This window comes from Medicago sativa, chromosome 8 (assembly GCF_051527215.1).
Source record: "Medicago sativa cultivar Bolivia chromosome 8, Bolivia_mono, whole genome shotgun sequence".
Taxonomy (NCBI): Eukaryota; Viridiplantae; Streptophyta; class Magnoliopsida; order Fabales; family Fabaceae; genus Medicago; species Medicago sativa.
In genome coordinates this window covers 8,453,046-8,474,461 of record NC_140756.1, presented here as the reverse complement: position 1 = coordinate 8,474,461, position 21,416 = coordinate 8,453,046, and the positions used below count along the sequence as shown (strand labels likewise).

The 21,416-nt window shown below is 32.0% G+C and overlaps 1 protein-coding gene and 1 long non-coding RNA gene across 10 annotated transcripts; both read right to left on the bottom strand.

Annotated features, from left to right (window-relative positions):
• Positions 1-1,515: 1,515 nt before the first annotated feature.
• LOC146896683 (uncharacterized) lies at positions 1,516-3,016 on the bottom strand. The gene is made up of 2 exons (XR_015023337.1): positions 2,672-3,016; positions 1,516-2,188 (listed from the first exon to the last, which is right to left on the bottom strand). It is a non-coding gene; the product is annotated as an uncharacterized LOC146896683 (long non-coding RNA).
• A 6,811-nt stretch (positions 3,017-9,827) lies between these two features.
• MHK (Protein kinase superfamily protein) lies at positions 9,828-18,585 on the bottom strand. 9 transcript variants are annotated; one of them, XM_085737413.1, is made up of 19 exons: positions 18,444-18,585; positions 17,181-17,776; positions 16,960-17,050; positions 16,787-16,865; positions 15,800-15,868; positions 15,476-15,565; positions 14,779-14,917; positions 14,556-14,658; positions 14,371-14,423; positions 13,877-13,943; positions 13,415-13,526; positions 13,246-13,311; positions 13,061-13,129; positions 12,932-12,992; positions 12,682-12,786; positions 11,531-11,565; positions 11,370-11,415; positions 10,790-10,865; positions 9,828-10,219 (listed from the first exon to the last, which is right to left on the bottom strand). In XM_085737413.1, the coding sequence occupies exons 3-19, from the start codon at positions 16,965-16,967 to the stop codon at positions 10,090-10,092; spliced, it is 1,308 nt and encodes a 435-aa protein (XP_085593539.1). In that variant the 5' UTR covers positions 16,968-17,050; positions 17,181-17,776; positions 18,444-18,585; the 3' UTR covers positions 9,828-10,089. The 9 variants fall into 9 exon arrangements, with proteins under 9 accessions (XP_085593539.1, XP_085593538.1, XP_085593544.1 ...); XM_085737412.1 differs by having other exon boundaries at positions 17,181-17,299; XM_085737418.1 differs by having other exon boundaries at positions 16,132-16,865; positions 16,960-17,776.
• Positions 18,586-21,416: the final 2,831 nt, after the last annotated feature.

The window sequence follows — 21,416 nt, the reverse complement described above, 5'->3', positions numbered from 1 at the left end:
ATTAACTGTGGGAGTAATGTCAAATGTCTACCATTATTAGGGATGGGGTGAATTTGACAAAAGCCTATGGGACTAGAAGTGTCAAATGTGAATGGAAGTCATTTTTTATTAAATCATTTTTTACGAGACATATTAGTCCTAGTGGAGAGTAGTATAAATAACTTGTAATATTCCATTTTCATCAATACAAAGAGTTTGTTAGATTTCTCTCATTCCTTCTATGGATGCCATGTTTTCTAACAACAAGGGAAACAATTATATTTATATAACTATTTTGGATAATTCACTCTCATACTCTCGTGTGTTTTTATTTTATTCTCTCTTCATTTTTTATTTGTCTATTGTTTTTTATCAATAAAAAATACAAAAAAAAAAAGTTACACAAAAATTATCACAAAATAGTTGTATAAATCTCATTACTCTTCTAGCAAAGGGTGTGAAAATCTTGCATGTTTGTTGAAATCGACTTGTGTTTGAAAGGGGAAAAGTACAAAATATATTTCACCCGCTAAACAAGAAAGGTATTGCAAGAGCTACTCGACCCATAGAATGGTATCCATACTTGAATTTAAAGCACGTATAGACAAGTCACATTGGGTGATTCAATACCAACACGTTGTTAGATGCCTCAATTTATGGCTTTTGTGTTGCTTCCACAGGGCAAACCAGCAACATGCTAACCTAGTAGGCTTGTCCAATGCACACATCCAAAAAAATCACTAAATACACTATCAGAAGCATGGAGAGTTTTCCGCATCAAGGGAGGGGAAAGACGGACCCCCTATATTTAGGGTTAAGTTCGCGTTTGAATTATTTTTACGTCCTAAAAAAATTATTAAAATAACAAACTCCAATGGGATCAAATATCCTTATATAAATTGTTTGGCAATTATATAGATATATTTACGATAGTATGAGTTAAACTATTTTTAATACTAAACAAAGTTGTACAAAAAACTGTTTGATGCATCATCAAGATTCAAGATCTTGCAGAATTGTTCAAAATGCAAACAATCATTCAAAGGCAATGCTCGATGAAAAGTAGAAGACAGTGTCAAAGGCAGCTATTACTGTTGCTTCGTAGGAGCAACTTATCGTTAGTATTGGACAGTTTTTTTCCCTCAAAAAAAAAAAGTATTGGACAGTTTTGTACTATATCTTCAAACAATCAATTAACGTATTTGTTAATAAATCCAATATTCCATAAACAGAAAACTAAGCCATTAATCGAGATATGCATCATTATGATAAATCAAAACATTTGTGGCTGTCGTTCAAATAGATATGGCCGGGGATTCAATTGTTTCATGTACAATATTATTGTTCAATACCCTCATAGTTTTACCATTTGTGTACATAGAAGGATTTACAACTGTATGTGATGATATTTTTCTTTTATGATAGTTCATTTATTAGGTAACACCTATGTTGCATGTATGGGTACGGTACCCGGTTCGACAAGGGTACGAGAATACAACAATTTTAAAAAAATTAAGATACAAATACACAATGAAATCACGACAGAAGTTTAAAAATTGAAAATAAGAGTTAGTTACAACAAAAAAAAAACTCATGCACATATAATATTGTGTTATCGTATCAATATACAAGAGAACCCACGATTTACACTCACAATAGAAAATGAATAAATTTGGAGTACCACCAGTACCGAATGCATACACCCAGGAACTTCACCTTTGTATGTGTAACCACGCTCCAGAGAATAACACTTGAAATATATCATCCTTATTTTTAATCCTACTTAACATTGCAAACTAATCTCCAAAACCCTAACCCTACTCCTTTTGGGCGCCATTTTGACTTTAATTGCCGGACTTAATACTATCCAACTAACTTGCACACGTTACAAACCCCATTTGAATTTCAAATTTCCACCCATAATGTAAGCCTTCTTCTATTGGCTTTCTACGATTCAACCCCACTAGATCGTCTACCCGTGTTACCTCACGGGTCATATACATTGAAAACTTATTTAAACCTAATATTATCAATATCATTATATATTACATATACACCTAATATTATTCTTCACTGATCTTGTGTAAATTTAAATAATGGAAGAGCTAATCAAAGATGCTATCCAACCAACGCACGTTGGCAAGTTTAAAGCTCTACATGCATGGCTTGCATGCAGTTGTTTGCTTACATAGTTGTCTAGAACATTGATCTGCAAGAGAAAGAATACAAACTCAAAAGAGAGGAAAAAAACTGTTTTAAACAACATCTAAAAACTCTCCAAAAAAAAGAATGGTTCAGCGACACCAATTCAGACTATATTACAATCAGAATAATAAACACGAGAAAGAAAAAAATTATGAATATTGAATTAGATAACATGAATAAATAGCGAATTGGCAGAATCAATTGAAGAAGGAATTAAACCAAAGCAATTGAAAGGAAAACTGAAATTGTAACCAAGTGTTAAAATTGGAGCCTTTATAGTCAAATCGAGAAAAGAAAAGGTTGCAAAGAAATAGCAGTTTGAACTGTAAACCAAATGTTGCTAGGGTTACGGTATTTGCATGAAGCTTTGAGATCTATGTCTTATGTTATCTATTAAATGAAAGGCGTGATTCAATTTTGCTAAAAATAATAATCATACTACAATTAAGATAAAAACGGTCAAAAAAGATGGATAGAAAGTTCTAACCTTTGAATTTATGAGTTCGATTAATCAAAGAAATCACACTCGTAGTAAGTATACATGACGGACGAATGACCAAACAAAGGATATTGTTGAAATCGTCATCCTCATTATCAAGCATTGGATCTTCAAAAGTTTCTCTAAAGTTGAGTGTGGATCCTGGAGATGAAGAAGAAGTAACCCTAGGGCTGTCGTGTGAGAGATACAAAATCTGAAATTAGGGTTATCAAAGACTCAAATCAAGTGTGTTATATTTCTGAAAAGTATTTGAATTGCTTCTTAATGCTTTTGAAATAAAAGGATGAAGGTAAATTTTGTTTGAGTGTGGTGACTAATGAAGAAAAAGGGTTGTCAGTGTCGCGGCTGCAGCTGAATGAAACTAGGGTTTCTTGGTTTCTTTGTTATTTATTGTTCTGAAATTTTAAAGCCTCTTTTTCTTTTAACAATGTTGGGCTCCTCGTATAAAATTAAATGGGCCTGTAGTACATAATTTTTTTTTTATGAAAGGAATTTTCTATATTTCACAAAAATAATATGTATGTATTTTTAAATTTATGTTTGTATCATATGATATATATTATGTTAATCCGCCAAAAAAATATGATATATTATGTTAAACCAATTTAAATTTAGGCTTTTTTTCTTGTTCTTAGATGAAGTGGTAATCCACTAAAATTAAACTCACATACAACCGTGACGTTCCCGGTTCGAACCCGGGTCACGACGTCCGACCTTGCAATTTCGGCATTTGCCGGTTGGACTATGATTTCTAGACAATTAAATTTAGACTGTATTAGATGGTATATTGTATACAAGCATGCACTTAATTATCTTCAATCAAGCATTTCATGAGTTTACATTTCTAATCTTCAACCTCTCTGTTAGAATGTTTATACATGTTTGTATGTTGATAATTATTATGTTAGTATTTTCTCTCTTGTCGATTTGAATCAAGAACCTTTAACTTCTTAACTTCATTTCTTTCAAAAAAATAAAAAATATATATATATATATATATATATATATATATATATATATATATATATATATATATATATATATATCTCCTTACCTTCTTTAATCCCTCAGCTCAACCACACACACACACACACACACACACTAACATACATACATACATACATACATACATACATACATACATACATATATATATATATATATATATATTGTAAAATCGAAGTCGTTCAGTATAATATTAAAAATTATTTTATAATTTTCATTTTGGCTACCTTACTTTTTTTTATTTTCTTACATTTTATAATTTTACATTTTCAACTTCTCTATTCATTTTCATATTAGACTTTATTCTAATTTTCTATAACCTATCTCCTTTTAGGTTAATAATGAGGAAAAAGACATTATTAATTGGGCTGACATACCCAGGCCGCCTCAAAAAAGTACTTGAAGCATCAGTTTATAATACTCGTATGATGAAAAAATGTATCTTCAACTATATTGTGATTTTGAAGAAGATAACATTATTACGGTGTTGGACGAAGGAAAACTAGAATCCGTCTGCTTCATTCCTTTCCAAGTTAATGATGGATTTTATAGATTCAAAGATAGAAGGTGATGAACTGTTTATTTATTTCACTGGTCACGGTCAAATGACCCAGGTACCAGCCACTAAAGACAAAAAAAAACAAAAAAAAATGGGTAACAATATAGAAGCTGGAGATGGCATTGTGATCTCAGGTACAAGTACTACATAATCATCTTTCTAGTTATACATAAGTTTCTAAAAAAGAACATTTTCTAAAAAATCTTGTAGCTGATTATTGAATGAAATAGTACATGAAGGAGCCTTCTTCACGGCCGACTGCTGCAACAGCGGTCGGCTAATCAAAGGAGTCAAGATGCAAAGTGGTGATAGAAGTGTGCATCACATTTCATAATGCACCACTTGTTGTATTGATGTCAGCTTGTCAAGGCTTTCGAGGATGCTAAATTTGGAAAAGTAAAAAATATGATTATTCACTTTTTCACCTACATGGTGATGAAAGTTCTCGAAGACCAACGGAAATTTGACAAATGAGGATCTTATTAACAAAGTAAGACAAAAGTTCGAGAATACTCAAATTTGTCAAAGACCTAGTCTCTTTTGCAGAGATGAACAAGTTGATCGATTGTTTTTGCGTGGGAGAGCCATAGTAACGGTTCGACGGTTAGATACAAAATCATCACTTTTGACCAGTATATCAAGGTGGATTATTATTGCAATTGGGTTTGTAATTTTTGCATATAGTGGAACATTTCTTGATGGTAATAATTCCAACAAAGATATGGGTACGTTTGGACAAGGTGAGTGCATTAGCATTGATAGATAATGTAATTAAGTAACCTGATTGATCCGTTAATATCTATATTTGATTGCGGGTTTTTTTTTAATGACAATTGTCATTTAGATTAGTTTCTTTTTAATCCAAGAGCTCTAACTCTTTATTCCTTTACTCAAACTAGTTAAGTTACTCGATCCCCGATATTTGATTATGGTTGTGTTTGGAAGAGAAATTTAAGTTTAGTTAAGCATTTAATGGAAAATTCTATGGTGAAGTCATGAGAATGACTTTTCTCGGTGAAGTTAATCTTAGAAATCGTGGTTGGGCCTAACACAATCCGACAAAACCGGCTTGTGAGGTGAGGATTGCCCCCACTTATAAACAAATTGTCGTGCCAACTCCTAACCGATGTGGGACTCTTAACACACCCCCTCACGCAGGCCAACTCCTAACCGATGTGGGACTCTTAACACACCCCCTCACGCTCGGGATTAGACATCCGAAGCCCGAACAACAAATTGTCGTGCCAACTCCTAACCGATGTGGGACTCTTAACACACCCCCTCACGCTCGGGATTAGACATCCGAAGCGTGAACATAAATGACGGATGGCCCGATAACGGAAACCCGATAACAGGTGGCCCAAAGAATCGTGAAGAGGCTCGATACCATATTAGAAATCGTGGTTGGGCCTAACACAACCCCACAAAACCGGCTTGTGAGGTGAGGATTGCCCCCACTTATAAACAAATTGTCGTGCCAACTCCTAACCGATGTGGGACTCTTAACAGCTAACACTATAACATCAAAAATGTAGTGGGTAATAACACCCCACTGTTTGTATAATGACATCAAAAGTTCAATCCTCATAGTATCATCAATTCATCATATTAACAAGACTACACTTAATCTAATTTTATCCTACCTTGTTTTAAGCGTAACACCCCACAAGGTGTAACACTTAAGACTATCACATAATATCATCAACTTTGTTTGCATGTTAAAGATTCCAACGATAAAATAGTACATGTAAGTCCAAGATGTTGCAAGCATTACTAGATGAATTACTTTTGATCATTAATCGGTAATCAACAATTTTAAAAATGAATTTAAAAATGAATCAAACATTAAGATCAAAATTAACTTTTTCAAAAAAGTCGGTTTCATGACTGCACCGTAGAAACTCCCTTATTTAATAAGTGTTTATTATCAATGCTTTTGAATAATTTAATTCTCCCTATTAAGAAAATTTTGAAGAATTTTTAGGCATTATTATAAGAAAAAGTTACAAATTTTAACACGCACTTCTTGTTTATATTACTTTTTTTATCTTCATTTAATATGTTTGTTTTTAATTTTTTTTTTTGAGAGAATGTTTGTTTTTTAATTTTAGTGAGTGCATTTTATGTCTCACATTTTTTCCATGCAAAACGATTCTAAAAGTTAAAATGATAAATAAGCTTATTGGTATTAATGTTTTTTGGTTTTGTCTCTTTTTTTGAAGTAATGTTTTTATTATTACTAGTATACTTCATTTTTCTTTGGACAGCTCTATTAGTAGACTCTAATTTTAATTTTTTTCATCAGAGTCTCGGCAGCAGGAATTGCCAGTGGCTCTTCCGGACTCAACCTTGTACCATGAGGTTGATCAAAGTATCATTCATAAAGGTAAAAAAATAAATTAATAATTGCAATTTGCATTGATGTATTGATTAACAAAATTCTATTATTGAAAAGGAACCCTAGCTCTTGTAGTTTAACAAAATTCACTAGATAAAGAAAAAATCGACAGAAATTTTATTTTTATATTATTTCTTCCTTCTATTTCCAAGTTTGGCATTTTTCGGTTCATTTTTTTACCATTTTTTCGTTTGTGTTAACGAACTGTTATCTTTATTGATTGTCAAACTGTAGAATTTCTTGACATATATAAAACTGATGTTTAGTTGCCATCTTCCTGGCTTAGCAAGGTAGTTTTTGTTAATCTAGAAAGTAGTTTGGCACAATAAGAAGATTCAGATAATGGAAAAGTGATTTTTACAACTCTAAACTCAAAAGGGTTTTTATGGCTCTATTTAAAGATTCAAATAAAGCAAACCATTGGTTGGAAAAAAATTTAGCTTTGCTTAAAAGAGCTAAAAATTTCGCTTTAGGATAAGGAGCCCAAGGAGATTGTCTCCGGTGGTTTTTCTCCCGGGTGTAATCCAGACCCTCCATTAAATAGGTGAGATGGTGGGTTTGTAATATTAAAAAGTGAGAGAGAGTGTAATTAAAGGTGGATAGTGGGGCACTGCAGAAAACTAGAGGGATCTCCACTAGAGAGCATCCAATCCCCCTGGGAAATGTGTTAGTCAAGCTAGCTTACTTAGTCACAAAGTTTACTTAGCCACCATGATAACTTACCCAAGAATCAAGTAAACTTAGCCACCAAGATTACTAGGTTCCACGGGATTCATCAGTGAGGACGCTAGCTTCATTGTTCTAGCGGGTTACTGGACAAGACAGTATTGGCAATATCGTAACATGCTGCGTTGAGCTTGGTTCCGAGATTATAGTCTACTTCCTTAATCCTAACTTCAGCGGTTTCGGATATATCACCTACGATATTTGTGATGAGTCAAGAAGTAAATGAACTTGTTCATGTAGCATTGGTTAACAAGGTTAGATGTTACACTTCTCAACTAAAATTTATTGTGATTTCTGAACCAAGGATGTGAAGTTGGAGTACAAGACTTTGAAGGAAAAGGTGAAGGAGATCAATAAAAAGGACGCAAAGTTCTATGGGAATATGTTCAGTAAAATGACAAAGTTGGATTCACTTGACATTAATGTGAATATTCTATATCAACTGATTCTCTATTTCATTTTCATTTCTAGACAATGTATTGCCAATGGTTCTCGACACGGACGTGGCAGAAGATGTCAAGTTTATGTAAAAATATCATTTATTTCGTGTGTCTCAATGTTTGATCTTCTGCATTTATTTAACATGTAGGATTATGGCAGCAAGCCATTTGATAGTTGTGATGGATTTGAAGGCATTTCATTTGGGACAATTTCTTCAATCGTCACATATAGAAAAAGTTACCCAAGATGATTTACTTTGTGATTTTGCATTGTGTAGTGAAACTGGCAGGCCACATTGTTGTTTGGATCATGAATTGCTGTTTTTATTAAATGTTCATTTTAGTTCTTAAAAGTGATGGTGTTACCGTCACAATAATCCTTGGAAAAAGATAGTAAATGTTTTAAATCTGCCTAAATCTTACTTCCGTTATGAGAAAGAGTATTCTTTCATCGATTTTTTCTCTGACAACATATATTCCATTTAGAATATAAAGATGGTGAAGAAGAAACTTTGTTATATATAGATTGTGTGATTTATATAGATGGTGTGATTAGCTACTTAATATGGATATTTTTTAGCTCACACTCGTTGTAGTCCAATATAGGAGTAAATCTTCTATGATCACAAGATTCATTCACTAACATTTAGTCATACGCATAAAATAATATGACAAAGCATCCATTTTAGATGTTTAGATGGATCTTCTCACACATTTTATGATGGTACTTAATGAACACCAATTCTCTCTAATCAAATAATTTTAATAAATATTTACATTTCAACAAAATTTATTTATTTCATTATGATTTATTAAACGAAACCTGTAAAAAGTGTAATGATTGTGATTTCATCACCACCATTTACCATAGGCACCTAAATATTTTACTCCACACTAGGAGTGTCTGTCTATTTAGTATGATGGGTGAATCACCCACTATTGTCAATGGTTCAAAAAAGTAATGGTACACTAAAAGAAAAGAAGAACATTCCAGCTCATATGAGCCCTTAACTCAAACAAAACCAACCGGGAAGGACGATGGTTGCATATCACATGCAAATAGCGTATCAATTAAGATGGAAAAACATCAATAATGAACATCACTTGCCAGTGTAACGAAAGCTATAACATATCAATAGGTTGGGAAGATTTAAGAGTAACATTTGGTTTCTAAAAAGACCATGTTACATATAACACAATACAATGTTGTAATGCTTAAATAACTTTTATTTTGTTAATAATAAATAAGCCCTTGGCATAGAAGCTGTGAAAGAATAGGATGAGTTTAGAGTGAGTATTGTTGTCCTCATTACCCGTCCGCGTCTTTTAAAATCAGGGAAACCCCAAATAATATGTATTTTTTAGTGGATGCTTACATTTGAAGCTTACAAACACACTTTAGAAGCATGAATTATGACAAAACTAAATAAATTGGTCCAAAAGATGATATCCGGACGTTAAAAAGTGTCAGAGATACCTTTAGATGGCAAAGTATATGACATCTTTAGTGGTTGCTTTCTCAGTGTCCTTCCAAGCTCTGGAATTTGAGAAATACTTGTTTGGTTACATGCCTTATTAAAATGGAGTTGAGGACACGCACATTTTGAAAAAAGCAAAAGACTGAATTGAATAATATATATTTTTGAAATTACCAATTAATATGCATTTTGACGTGTATGCTCAAATCTTTCTATTTAAGCAGTCGACCGGGAGGAAAAACACCAAGGCAGTAGCAGAACAGAGGATGCAAACAGTTGCACTCAGTTAAGTTTTCAGTTACCATCTTCAAAGTATATTCATCAAATTGTTTGACTAAATAGTGCATTCGTCTGTGATTCATGGAAATATTTGCATATTTAGGAGCAACTGCCCCGCCTTCAAATATGAATTCTGATATACACTACGGAAAAAATCACAAAACAGAGCTGTCCCGCCTTCAAACATTTGCATATTTGCATATTTGCATATTTGGGAGCAACTGCCCCGCCTTCAAACAGGATTTCCAGGAGCGAGGGATGGGAAAGACGCACCCCCTACATTTAGGGTTACATTCACGTTTGATTATTTTGACGCCCTAAAAAGACGTAATTGTTAAAATTACAAACCCCAATGAGATCAAATATTTTTATAGAAATTGTCCACTAATTACATATATATTTACGATAATGTGAAACTATTTTTAATACTAAACAGAGCTGTACAAAAAAAAAAAAAAAACTGTTTGATGCATTATCAAGATTCAAGATCTCGCAGAATTGTTCAAAGTGCAAATAATCGTTCAAAGGCAATGCCTGCGCTGGTACGGAGAAGACAGTGTCAAAAACGGTGTCGTTAAGATGTTAGGCTGCAAAGGTTGAAAAGTAAATCCTGCTGTCTGTGGAACTCCAATTGGCTGGTGTTGAACAGATCTGTCAAGAAGGCAAACGACAAATCATGCATTGTTGGCTCAGTTTGGTAAAATAAACGCAATGCATATTACATAATATCTAATTAATCTTATACAATGTAAACTGCAGCACTTTCTTTTATGCATGTCTAGGCTGATCCACTTGTATACAGATTATTCCTTACACAAAAGGCATCATTAATTTCAAAACGCAACAATTGAACTGTGTTTTTTAGGGGCTGAACCCCATTCTGATGCCGGTTTCCAAGATGTTTATCACAAGCACTAAGAATCAATAAAACACTTGTTATAACTTTTTATCTGCATAATGTGCATTTCATGTTCTTCATATTGATTTCGATCTCTTACAGTACTAATTCCAATTCCATTTCAACATTTAATGGAGCTATTAGTTCTTGACATTAAAAGTCTTGGTTCTATTTCTACTTAATTTTTTATCATTTTAACAATCAAAAATAGTCTTGGTTCATTGAAATATGTATTCCTCAAATATCACTAATATTGCAATATTAAAAATAAACTCTGAAGTTGTAATAACACCAGAAAATGCAGAGTATATGCAAGAACTTACCCGAATGACAATGATAATGAAGTCTCTGCTGAGCTGTGAACTCCATTTTGATCAGGAGATAATAATGTCCAAAAAACTAGACACGATAAAAGAAGCGGGTTAGTATATAGTAAAATGAAAATGAAAGTAAACAGGCAAATTTAAAAAAGAGAAAAGGTAAAAATGTCACGTCTCATTCTAGAAATAACAAGCGAGCCTATTAATTGGGATCCACAAGTAGTTCCACAATGTTATCATTTTGTCCCTTGACACAAATGACCGATTGGCAATTGCAAGCCAGTCGCTTACCAACAAAAAAAAATTATTTCAAGTAGCTATTACTGTTGCTTAGTAAGAGCAACTTTAGCCTTTAAGAGAATCTAAGCAATTCATATCCATATCAAATATTGTTGCCTATTGCAAAATCTAACCATTTAAGTAATATAGTTCATTTATTAGAAAAAAGAATGAAGATGTCCAGAAACATAAATCAAGATTGATCAATCTTTTCAAAATTAAAAACTATCTCTTCTCTACAAATATAGGTAACTTGATTATGAAAGATTATAATGCAAATAGAAGGTAAGAAACTAAGAATCACCTGATTGGTCTGAATGGTCATTAAAATCCGAGCAAAATAGCATATTCTGCATTTTCATAGTGCATCAAGTCAAACCAGATTTGAACAGATATCATTGTAGGAATACAAAACAAAAAAACGGAACATAGTATGCTGCTGGATTTACAACACAGTACACCAACCTCTCCCATACCCCGCCGTGCATTTTGAACCACATCTGCAGGAAATGACAATAATCAAATGGTCAGGAATGTCTACTGTTGAAAGAACTGAAGGAGAAAATTTGTGTTGTAACGAAAGCCGGGGTTAGAAAATGTTCCAAGAGAAGAAAATTCAATATTAGAAAAAGGTTAGATATTCCAAATTGTGGACATCTTTCAGAAAATAGAACACATATCCAACATAACAAACTGCAAATCATTATCAGCAAATTGTAACTGACAACAAATACAGGTCAGTGGCAGGGTATCCAGTAGTAGTTACTCCCTCTGTCCCAAATCATAAGTCGCTTTGGGGGAAAAATCGTCCCAAATTGTAAGTCGTTTTACAATACCAATTAATCATTAATGTTACTTTTTCTATTATACCCTTAACTATTTATTACTCTCTCTTCTTTCAATTCTTTAATTTATTTCTCTCATACCATTTATAAAGGACAATTTTGTAAAACAACTCTATCTCTTTCCCATACAAAATAAATTACATTTCTTAATACGTGTGAAATGCCCAAAACGTCATATAATTTGGGACGGAGGGAATAGGACATTTTCTCTCACAAGAATATAAAAAATTCACATCTACCTTGAAATATGGGGAAAATACAACCCAAATACCTCTATTTATTCATTAGATCTTGCTAATTCGATCAACCTTTTAAGAAAAAGATGACCCTATTTTTTTCTTTTTATAATATACCATTGTATGTTTCAAAGAAAGGAAATGAGACCATTAGGCTAGCAAGTTCTGTTTTCAACATCATTCTGAAGGAGAAAGACGGCAAAGTATATCATAAAAAGAGAGGGGTGCCATGGATGGTTGGACGTGAAGATTATTTATTTATGGAATATAAAAATTGAGAAGTCAAAATTAAATTAATAAAGTTAGCCAACTTCTAGTGTAGATAGAACTTTTGTTTTCAATCTGTGAGCATTTGACGTTTACAAAAAAGGCAAGAGAGCGATCACTTGGGTCAACAGATATTAATTACACTTTCTATAGTTGAATAAATAGTGTGAGCATTTGACGTTTACAAAAAAGGCAAGAGAGCGATCACTTGGGTCAACAGATATTAATTACACTTTCTATAGTTGAATAAATAGTTAAGATACTATACCCAAGTTAGAAACACTGGGCTTTACAGCCAATGTCAAGCCAAGAAAACAATCATCGGGATCAGGGCCAAAATCATGCAGCTTCAGCTCAAGATTTGGCTTTACCCCTGAGAGCAATGCAGAAAGAAAGCAATAAATACTAGTAAAAAAAACTTATCATAGTGCAATTCTTCATTAAACACAGTAGCTATCTAACAAACTGAAAGCTCAAAAGAAGTATATGAAACAGAATGGAAATGGAAAATTCCTTACTTTTGTTACTCAGCTTCAGCTCAAGTGGATCACTGAGTGAACGAGGAACCCTTGTATTCACCTGTTCAGTATATGTTAGAAAATTGGAGACCTTAAGTAAAATAGAACAGGCTTCAAAGAAAATGTTACATGGAAAAAAGGATGTTGCAGTGACTGATCCGCATCTGGCCTTCTTGATGGGTCCCATGATAATAATTGCTGCATAAATTACAATGGAGTAGATACTAAAAGATAGCACGATCTGACATTAAAACAGTAAATCTGTGCTACTGGTATGAAGACAGACAAATGCTAGAGTATTGACCAAAACATACTGTGATCAAATCTATAGCTTCCATGCTAGCATTTGGAATGATATCAGAAAGCTTCACAGGCGGAACCTGCACAACAAATAAAATATAGGATACATTAAAAAAATGAAAAGATGATAAAACAATATTACTTTACCGCACTACAGTTATATGAACACATACGAACACTTACCACTTCATGGCCAACAAAGTCCAATAGCCTAGAGTTGTTTGCACCTATGGTGAAACAAGTTGAATCTGGCATACCAAGAATGCAGTAAATTTTGTACATTTGATCTATTTCACTGTCAATGGACAAAAGTAATTTTATAAGATGGTGATAGAAAGCCCAATAGTTCATTTTAGGAATATACAAGATATGCCTCAAAAAAATTAGTTGTTTATTTTAAAGAAAAGAAGCTTTCAGTTTAGCTACTAAATGTAAATATCAACTACATTTACGGTGGAGGAAGGTATCAGATATATGAAGTAAACATGTAAACGCAAAAGGGAAATTTTTGAGACTAATATGTTGATGAAGTTTATTAAGTATGTAAAAGCACAGAAAACAACAAGTAGATAACATAAATGAGTCTGTCTTGTCATCATCACTGCATCACACAATCAAAGAGAAAACATGGGACTATTGAGATACCTTTCACCAGGAAATATGGGGGTCAATGTAAAAAGCTCGGCTAATATAGCACCAATAGCCCACATGTCTGCAAAAGAACTTGTTTGTGTTATTTACCACCACAAGAAGAAAAACAAGAGCAATGTCATCTCAGTGGCAGCATAAATGGCAAACAAGTTCGACAACATAGGAAGTGTAAAAAAATTGTAAATTAAAGGCAAATGTGATGGTTCCACTGGATCATATATTAAGTTAGATTAAGTGGCACAAGTTGCCTGTGAGCCTTTGGTAAATGGCCCAGTAATATAATCAACAGCAGTCTGACTGCCTTAGTTGAATATGTGTCACAGACTCACAGTTGACATTGACTAAAAAGTTAAGTTGTAAAAGGGAACGAGAAGGTGATCTATCTACAAATAAATCATCTTTAACATCACTCCATAAGGTTGGAGATATAGGATTAACTAAATAGATAAGTATAATAATGTAAAAAAAAAAAAAACTCTAATGCCTACCAACAGCAGGAGTATAGCATGGGGACTGCAACAAAACTTCAGGTGCTCGGTACCTGAATTCCCAAAAACAAAATATAGTTGATAATGTGATGATGAAATCTCTTAAAATAACATACATCCAAGTTGTCCCTCGAGACATGTGAAAAGAGAGACTAATAAAGATGACGAGAGAGAACATAACTCACCATCGTGTGGAAACATATTGAGTATATGGAGGCATTGATGATACTTCTCTAGCCAAACCAAAATCAGCAATTTTAAGAACATCATTTGTCACCAGCAAATTTTCTGTATAGAGGAAAACTTTCCTATCAGATCATGATCCCTTTGACTCTTTTGACAGATTGAACTGGAAACATAAACACAATGTACCTTTAAAAATTTGATAAATGGAGTTATATGCCTTACCAGGTTTTAAATCCCGGTGAAAAAATCCTTTTTTGTGCATGTGACTAAGTCCTTGGAGCATTTGCTTCATAAAGCATCGTATCTCTTCCTCTGAAAAGGGTTTTTCTCTCTCTTTTATTAATTGATAAAGATTGCAATCCTGAAAGACGAAATGCAGTGTTAAGCAATTGCTGAAAAAGCAACAGTCAATACAGCCCTCTATCCAACCTAAAGCTTGGGAACAAATTATGGAGTTAATAATATTTCCAGTGAACATACAAGCAGCAGAGAGAAGACAACTGTGTAACAATACTGCATTTTCCACAAAATTAAGATTTAAGGATATTGCCCAGGCGCTGTTCTTCTAGGTTATTAAAGTAGTTTATGTCAATGGAAGCACACCATGAAATAAGTATGTCGTTTAGGTAGTTTCTCAAACATTTTATGTTGTCTAGAATTCTTGGACAATATCATTTCCTCCTAGTTACTATTCCTCCTCTTCCTCCTCTCTGAGCAATTTTTTCCTCAAACAAGTACAAGATTAAATAGCTTATATATCACTCTTCATTTTGATCATTATATGTTGTGCTAGAAGACATGTAAAAATATCTATTAAAAAAATAAGATATCTAAAAATTACTCCACATGCCAAGATGATACTTAAATAAATAAATGAATAAAGAAATAAATAAACGTTGTACAATAAGGATTTGTTTACCATGTATTCAAAAATGAAAAACAGCTCATTATTTTCTCTAACAACCTCTCTCAACTTTATAATATTTGGGTGATTCATTTTACGGAGGGCCTGCAGAAGAAACGCAATGCACATCAGTGGAGGCAAATCAACATTTAAATAAGAGTCTGTCAAATTAGTTCAAATAAAAGTTTTCCATTGCTTTCAATGTTTCCTATAACAATCTATAAAAGTGAAATTGGAAACAAAAATGCTCTCAAAACAAATAAAGTCTAAGATCATTGTTGAAGATCCAAGAATGTGTGAAAATCGCCATGAGTACAAATAAACTACTATAGTGCATACCTTTATTTCTCTTAAATTTGTGTATTCTTCCCAAAAGCAAAACTTTCTTTTCAACCTTTTGACAGCAACCTGATAGATAAAATGAGGATAAGAGCATAACATGAAAAAGATATCCCAAAATGTAACATCAAAAGGTGCAACTTTTTGGAGTTAGCACCACCTCATGAGGGGGAGACAAAGACAGTAAAACATGCATCTATAATTTTTAGAAAAACAAGAGATCCATTTTGAACTTCAATACAAAATGCATGTATGAATGTATAACATCCTTATCATTATTGCATTCCCCCACAGAATACACTTTGACACATCACTTGAAACATATAACATACAATTACATAGTGTTGTCATGCAGAACACAAGGAGTCTCTCGTGAGTTTTAACGATGGTCCTATGTTCCGACAGGAGAGGAACTTGCAATAGACACTCCAATCTGAGGCTCCCTTCCATCAGTAAACTCAATCGTTCAACAGACACAATCCAAATTCAATTACAATAAACATGTTGAATAATCAAATACGCATATCATTCTTGAACAAGCATTTGCTGCTTGTATTAGGTTTCATGCCTTTACTTTGCAGTTGAACCTCTTACAAGGTGTGACAATGCACATATAGGAAAGATTACATTGTAAATCAAAAAATTCTAAAGTGAAATCCACCAAAACTCCTTGATGCATCCAAAAAGATGGTTAGAAGCTATTCAATTAGGAAAGCCAAACTTCCAACCATATACACTTCATATTTCCTTGTGTCAAATTCCAAAATATGAAAACTATGGTTCCAAATTTTTGTTAAAGAAAAATTTTGTTAGAGAAAGATGAAAATAGAAATACAAGGTTTGATGATACAGACATAAAGAAAGGAACGTTCTAAAAACCAGTTATTGACATAATGAAGGATAATTTATACTAGATTGCCAGAATAACAAAATACGTGAATATGCTGAAGTTGAAAAATTTTCTTTTAGTTAGCTAAAGTTGCTTACAATCTCAAAAGTTCTCATATCACGGGCTTTATATACATGGCCGCAAGAACCATCTCCGAGCTCTTTCAAAATTTCATACCTGAAGAGAAAGTCAAACAAAAAGTAAGTTAATCTGGTGACAATATTGGGAACTCAACAATTGTACACAATTCAATAGACGAGAAGAAACCAACCTTTCCATTTTTATTTACTTATAACACTATAGCCAATAACACTTCAACGAGACTGGAACAGATTCCATGAAGGGACGTCTAACTGTCAACACTGTGCTAGCACTTTGTTTGTAAATATGATTTAAATTTGATATGTAGCATGAAGCATTTAATATCATCAACAGTCCAATTTTCATTGTAGAAACAAACCACAAACCACAAACAGCAAGCAGTATGTCAACCTGTTGCAACCTTCAAAACCTATGTTGACTAGGTGGTGTCGTTTGCATATTACAATGTTGATCCATTTTCATTACATTAACTTCAAATTGAGTCAGTATAATGGAAAACAGATGATAAGCTGCAGTAGAAGATATAAATGTTAGTTCCTTTAAAAGTTAATCACCAACTTAAACATCAAGCAAACAACAAGTGCACTTTGAAAGTGTGATATTCGGAGAATACAGTAATATAGTGTAGTTAACTGGCAGCTATAGTGTAGTTAAATAAGTGCACTTGGAAAGTGCGATATTCCTTGTGCAAACTAAACAATGAAAAATCACTTCACATTCAGCCAATCTTAAGGTTTTCCTTTCAATTCACTGCTAATAGTGTAGTTAAATAGCAGATATAGCATTGCTATACCGCTATAGCATAGAGCAATTTGGAGAAACCGCTATTGTTATGTGATAAGCTATTTACTACAAAATGTTGTCAAATAGTTCCAACTTGCTGTATTGGCGCTATAACACTGTTGTGTAGCAGAATTTTAACAATCCGTGATTGACGACGTTGCTACTGACAGACCCAGATGCCTTATGACGTTTGCTCATCCAATCTACTCGAGAATCAAATACAAGTACAACACCGATCAAAAACCAACCTTTCCAACAAGACTCTGATCCTAACAACATTATCATATAACGGCATGTTGTTGCATAAAAAATATTCGTGCAGCACAATTGACTCAACCATGAATTCAACTTAGATTCCTCTATTCAAACCTGCCTATGAAAATCAAATTCTATTGACAGGATGTGAAGTGTCAAACTATATAGCACGGACACTTCTGATGAAAGGCGAGTCCGGTGTCGGACAACAGCACACATGTGATTATATTCAATTAATTTACTTTTTCAAATTTTTGCGTGTCAGTGTCTTATCAAGTTCATAGGTACCAAATTTAATAAGTTAATCAGATCCAAGAATCAATTTAGAGAACATAGAAATTGAAAGAATAAAAATAAATTATAGACTTAATTCGTTTATATTAGCTTCAATTATGAGAAATAATCACTTTTTATTCAAAAATCTCAAGAAGCTGAAACTATTGCTCCAACTTAAACCAGTAATGAAAATTCATCTTCAATTTTGCGTTCTCCATTCTCTCACAACACAAATCGATCATAGTAACAAAAAACAAAGCATAATTCAAGCTGCATTGGAAATTCACGAAACCGAATTCACAGAGAAAATTGAAAGAAAAGATGAAAAAAGAACCTCACCGTGTAGGAAATTTGGATGGAATCAGAGCAGAATCAAGAACACGGATCAGCAATGCGAATGAAGATTCGCGGAGAAGAAACGATGAAAATTGATTTTCAGAGAAGCGAAGAGAGAGAAAATTCGGATATGTGAAGAATGCGTAAGAGAGAGAGAGGGAGCGAAATCAATAGAATAAAAGAAGGAGAAGAAACCAATGAAATAAATAATAATATATTATTCCATTAAATATGTTTTTATCTTTATAACAGCTATTATTTCAAAAAAAAAAAAACTTTATAACAGCTATAGTCACAAAACCAAATAAATAAAATATTTTTTTCAAAAAAAATAAATAATATTTGAGCATGCATACATAAAAATATTATCTCAAAGTATTCAATTATTTTTTTATCAATTTTATTTTTATTATTAAAAAAATAATGTGTGTGTCCGTGTGTAAGGGTGTTAATGGATTAGACAAAACCAATGAAACCGAACCATATCGTAAAAGTATTCGACTTTGTTTGGTTGAATTCAAAGCCGAATCAACTTAAATCAATCTAGTTTGGTTCGGTTTTTAATTTTTAATTTTGAGATTTAAAGAACCGGTGAACTAAAGTGATGCTAACTTACTCCTCATTTTATTAATATTATCTCTCCTCACACACATTTATGATTTAGAAATTGAAGTTCAACATAAAATACTCATTAATTCATTCATTTTCTCTCATCATTATCTCATCTCATCACTCACACTCTATTTCATTTCTACTAAAAAAGAACACTAGCCGTCAATCACACTTAACCCATCATTCCTCACCGCCACGAGATCGTTCGTCTCTTGTTAGTTTTTTCATGTTAGTTATACAAAGTAGTTTAAAAAAATGAGAATAATCAAAACAAAATTTCAAGAAATATTTTAGTATTTTGTATGCATGAAATACAAATTTACGAAAATATAGATTTTTTTAATTGTATTTTCAAACAAACGGATCGCCGAACCGATCCAAACCAACTAGTTTGGTTTGGTTTTTTTTTTGAAAAACAATAAAAACCAAACCGAACAGATGAAGATTTCATTGGTTTGGACTTTTTTTTTACCAAAAACTGATCCAAACCGAACCATTATACCCATATGTGTGCGTCCAAACATTGTTTATTTAGTCTTATGATAATATTATAATTCCTCTTCTTATTAATACTAGAGAAAATACGGGCACTATCGTGGTCATCTCGTCCGTTTTTTTTACTACGCTAACGTGTGTGTATTTTATATTATTTGTTTGTATAATTTTGATTACAATTTATAAATGTTTAAATATTTATGGAAATTATTCGTACATCGATTTATCTATAAATTATTGTCAAAGCATATAATGAAATTATTTATCAACTCGACGTATTTTTGTTTGTCCGTATATAAAATAAAAATTAAAATAACGATCATTTATTGTATTCTAATAACAATTAGTAAAATGATAACATATATGTATAAAGGAAAAATCTTATGATTGCAATAAAATAATATCTTTAAAAACTACATTTTCCCGTGTTGTTTCTTGATAGTATTTTCACGTCCAACATATTCATAAACAATCCAAAACATAATAATTGTGTCGCATTACATAGGTCATATGTAGGGTCTATGTTTCGTAACACCATTAAAATTCACACATTCTTCGGTTAAAAAATTAAATCCTATGAGTTTTTTTTATTTTTTACCATTAATTTTTTTAACAGAAGAAAGTATGAATTTTAATTTTTTTATCAATACATGAATGTGATATTTTTAGGCAAAAGTCAAATAATTTGGTGGAAAAATGTGATATTTTTTTATCAATACATGAAATTGACATCATTAAACATTTGAAAAAATGGACAAATTTCAATGACTCAAAGAGTATGGACCAAAGATTTTATATATTTTATTTTTTGTGTGAAATAAACTAAATATTAATGATTTCATAATAATTCTAAAATAAAATAATTCTTTGTTTTTTGAGATTTTATGATTACATTGATCGAGAATACATGAGTAAGTGAAACAATAAACAAAAATTTGTTTTGGCGATCGATTTCATAATCAATGATCCAATAATAAATATTGTATCTCATATATGTTAAGAGAACTCACATATGATAAGAGTCACTATTTTACTCTTTAAATACTCTTTTAAAAATATTTCATCCCACTCGTATCGTTGATAATTTTCATTTTCTTATTGATTATATTTATAGTGACATATATTTGATATAGTTTGTTATACATTTTTTAAGTGATAAAAGAAGAAAATTGGACATATGCTCATATTGTGTTTGTTACATGATATATTTTGTGTGGTAACCAAAAAATAAATAGTGTTTGTTACACTTTTTAACGTTTGAATTCACTCTCATCCATTATCTTTTTTATATGATAAGGAAAAAATCGGACATAACAATTTGTTATAATTTGCTTTAATATTTGAATATACTCTTTTCCAATTGGTTATGTGTGTTATTTGTATCGAAAGTTGATGATAATCGTGGGAGAAGTAAAAGACCGTTTAAAAGAGTCAAAAAAGACTATTTTCTTTATATACAGTATAAATATTATTATTATTATTATTATTATTATTATTATTATTATTATTATTAGTGGTGGTAATAACTATGTTAATGATGTGAAATTTAGTTAAAAAAATTATTGACTTGAAATATCAATTATGTTGATGAGCTTTCTCAACTAAAAAAATCTGGTAGACTAACTTTGGTGAGATTTTTCCTCCCAATTACATCTTTATGTAGTTTTTAGTGTGTTTAAATTTTTAGTAAGGGTTAAATAACTTTCTTCTATACATAATTTTCTTGTTTTTGTTAAGAATTTATGAAAAAAAAAACATAGAGATATATGCGCTATATATAAAGAAAATGGTTAAATATGTTTTTAATCTCTACATTTTGTGCGTCGTTGATAAATAGTCTCTAAATGTTTTTAAAATTCTCACATTTTA

Excerpts from the sequence above, each read along its gene's own strand:
- MHK (XM_085737410.1), bottom strand. Across the intron at positions 14,424-14,555 it reads CAATATGTTTCCACACGATG|GTACCGAGCACCTGAAGTTT; the intron begins GTGAGTTATGTT and ends TTGGGAATTCAG. Across the intron at positions 13,312-13,414 it reads ACTTTGTTGGCCATGAAGTG|GTTCCGCCTGTGAAGCTTTC; the intron begins GTAAGTGTTCGT and ends TTTGTTGTGCAG.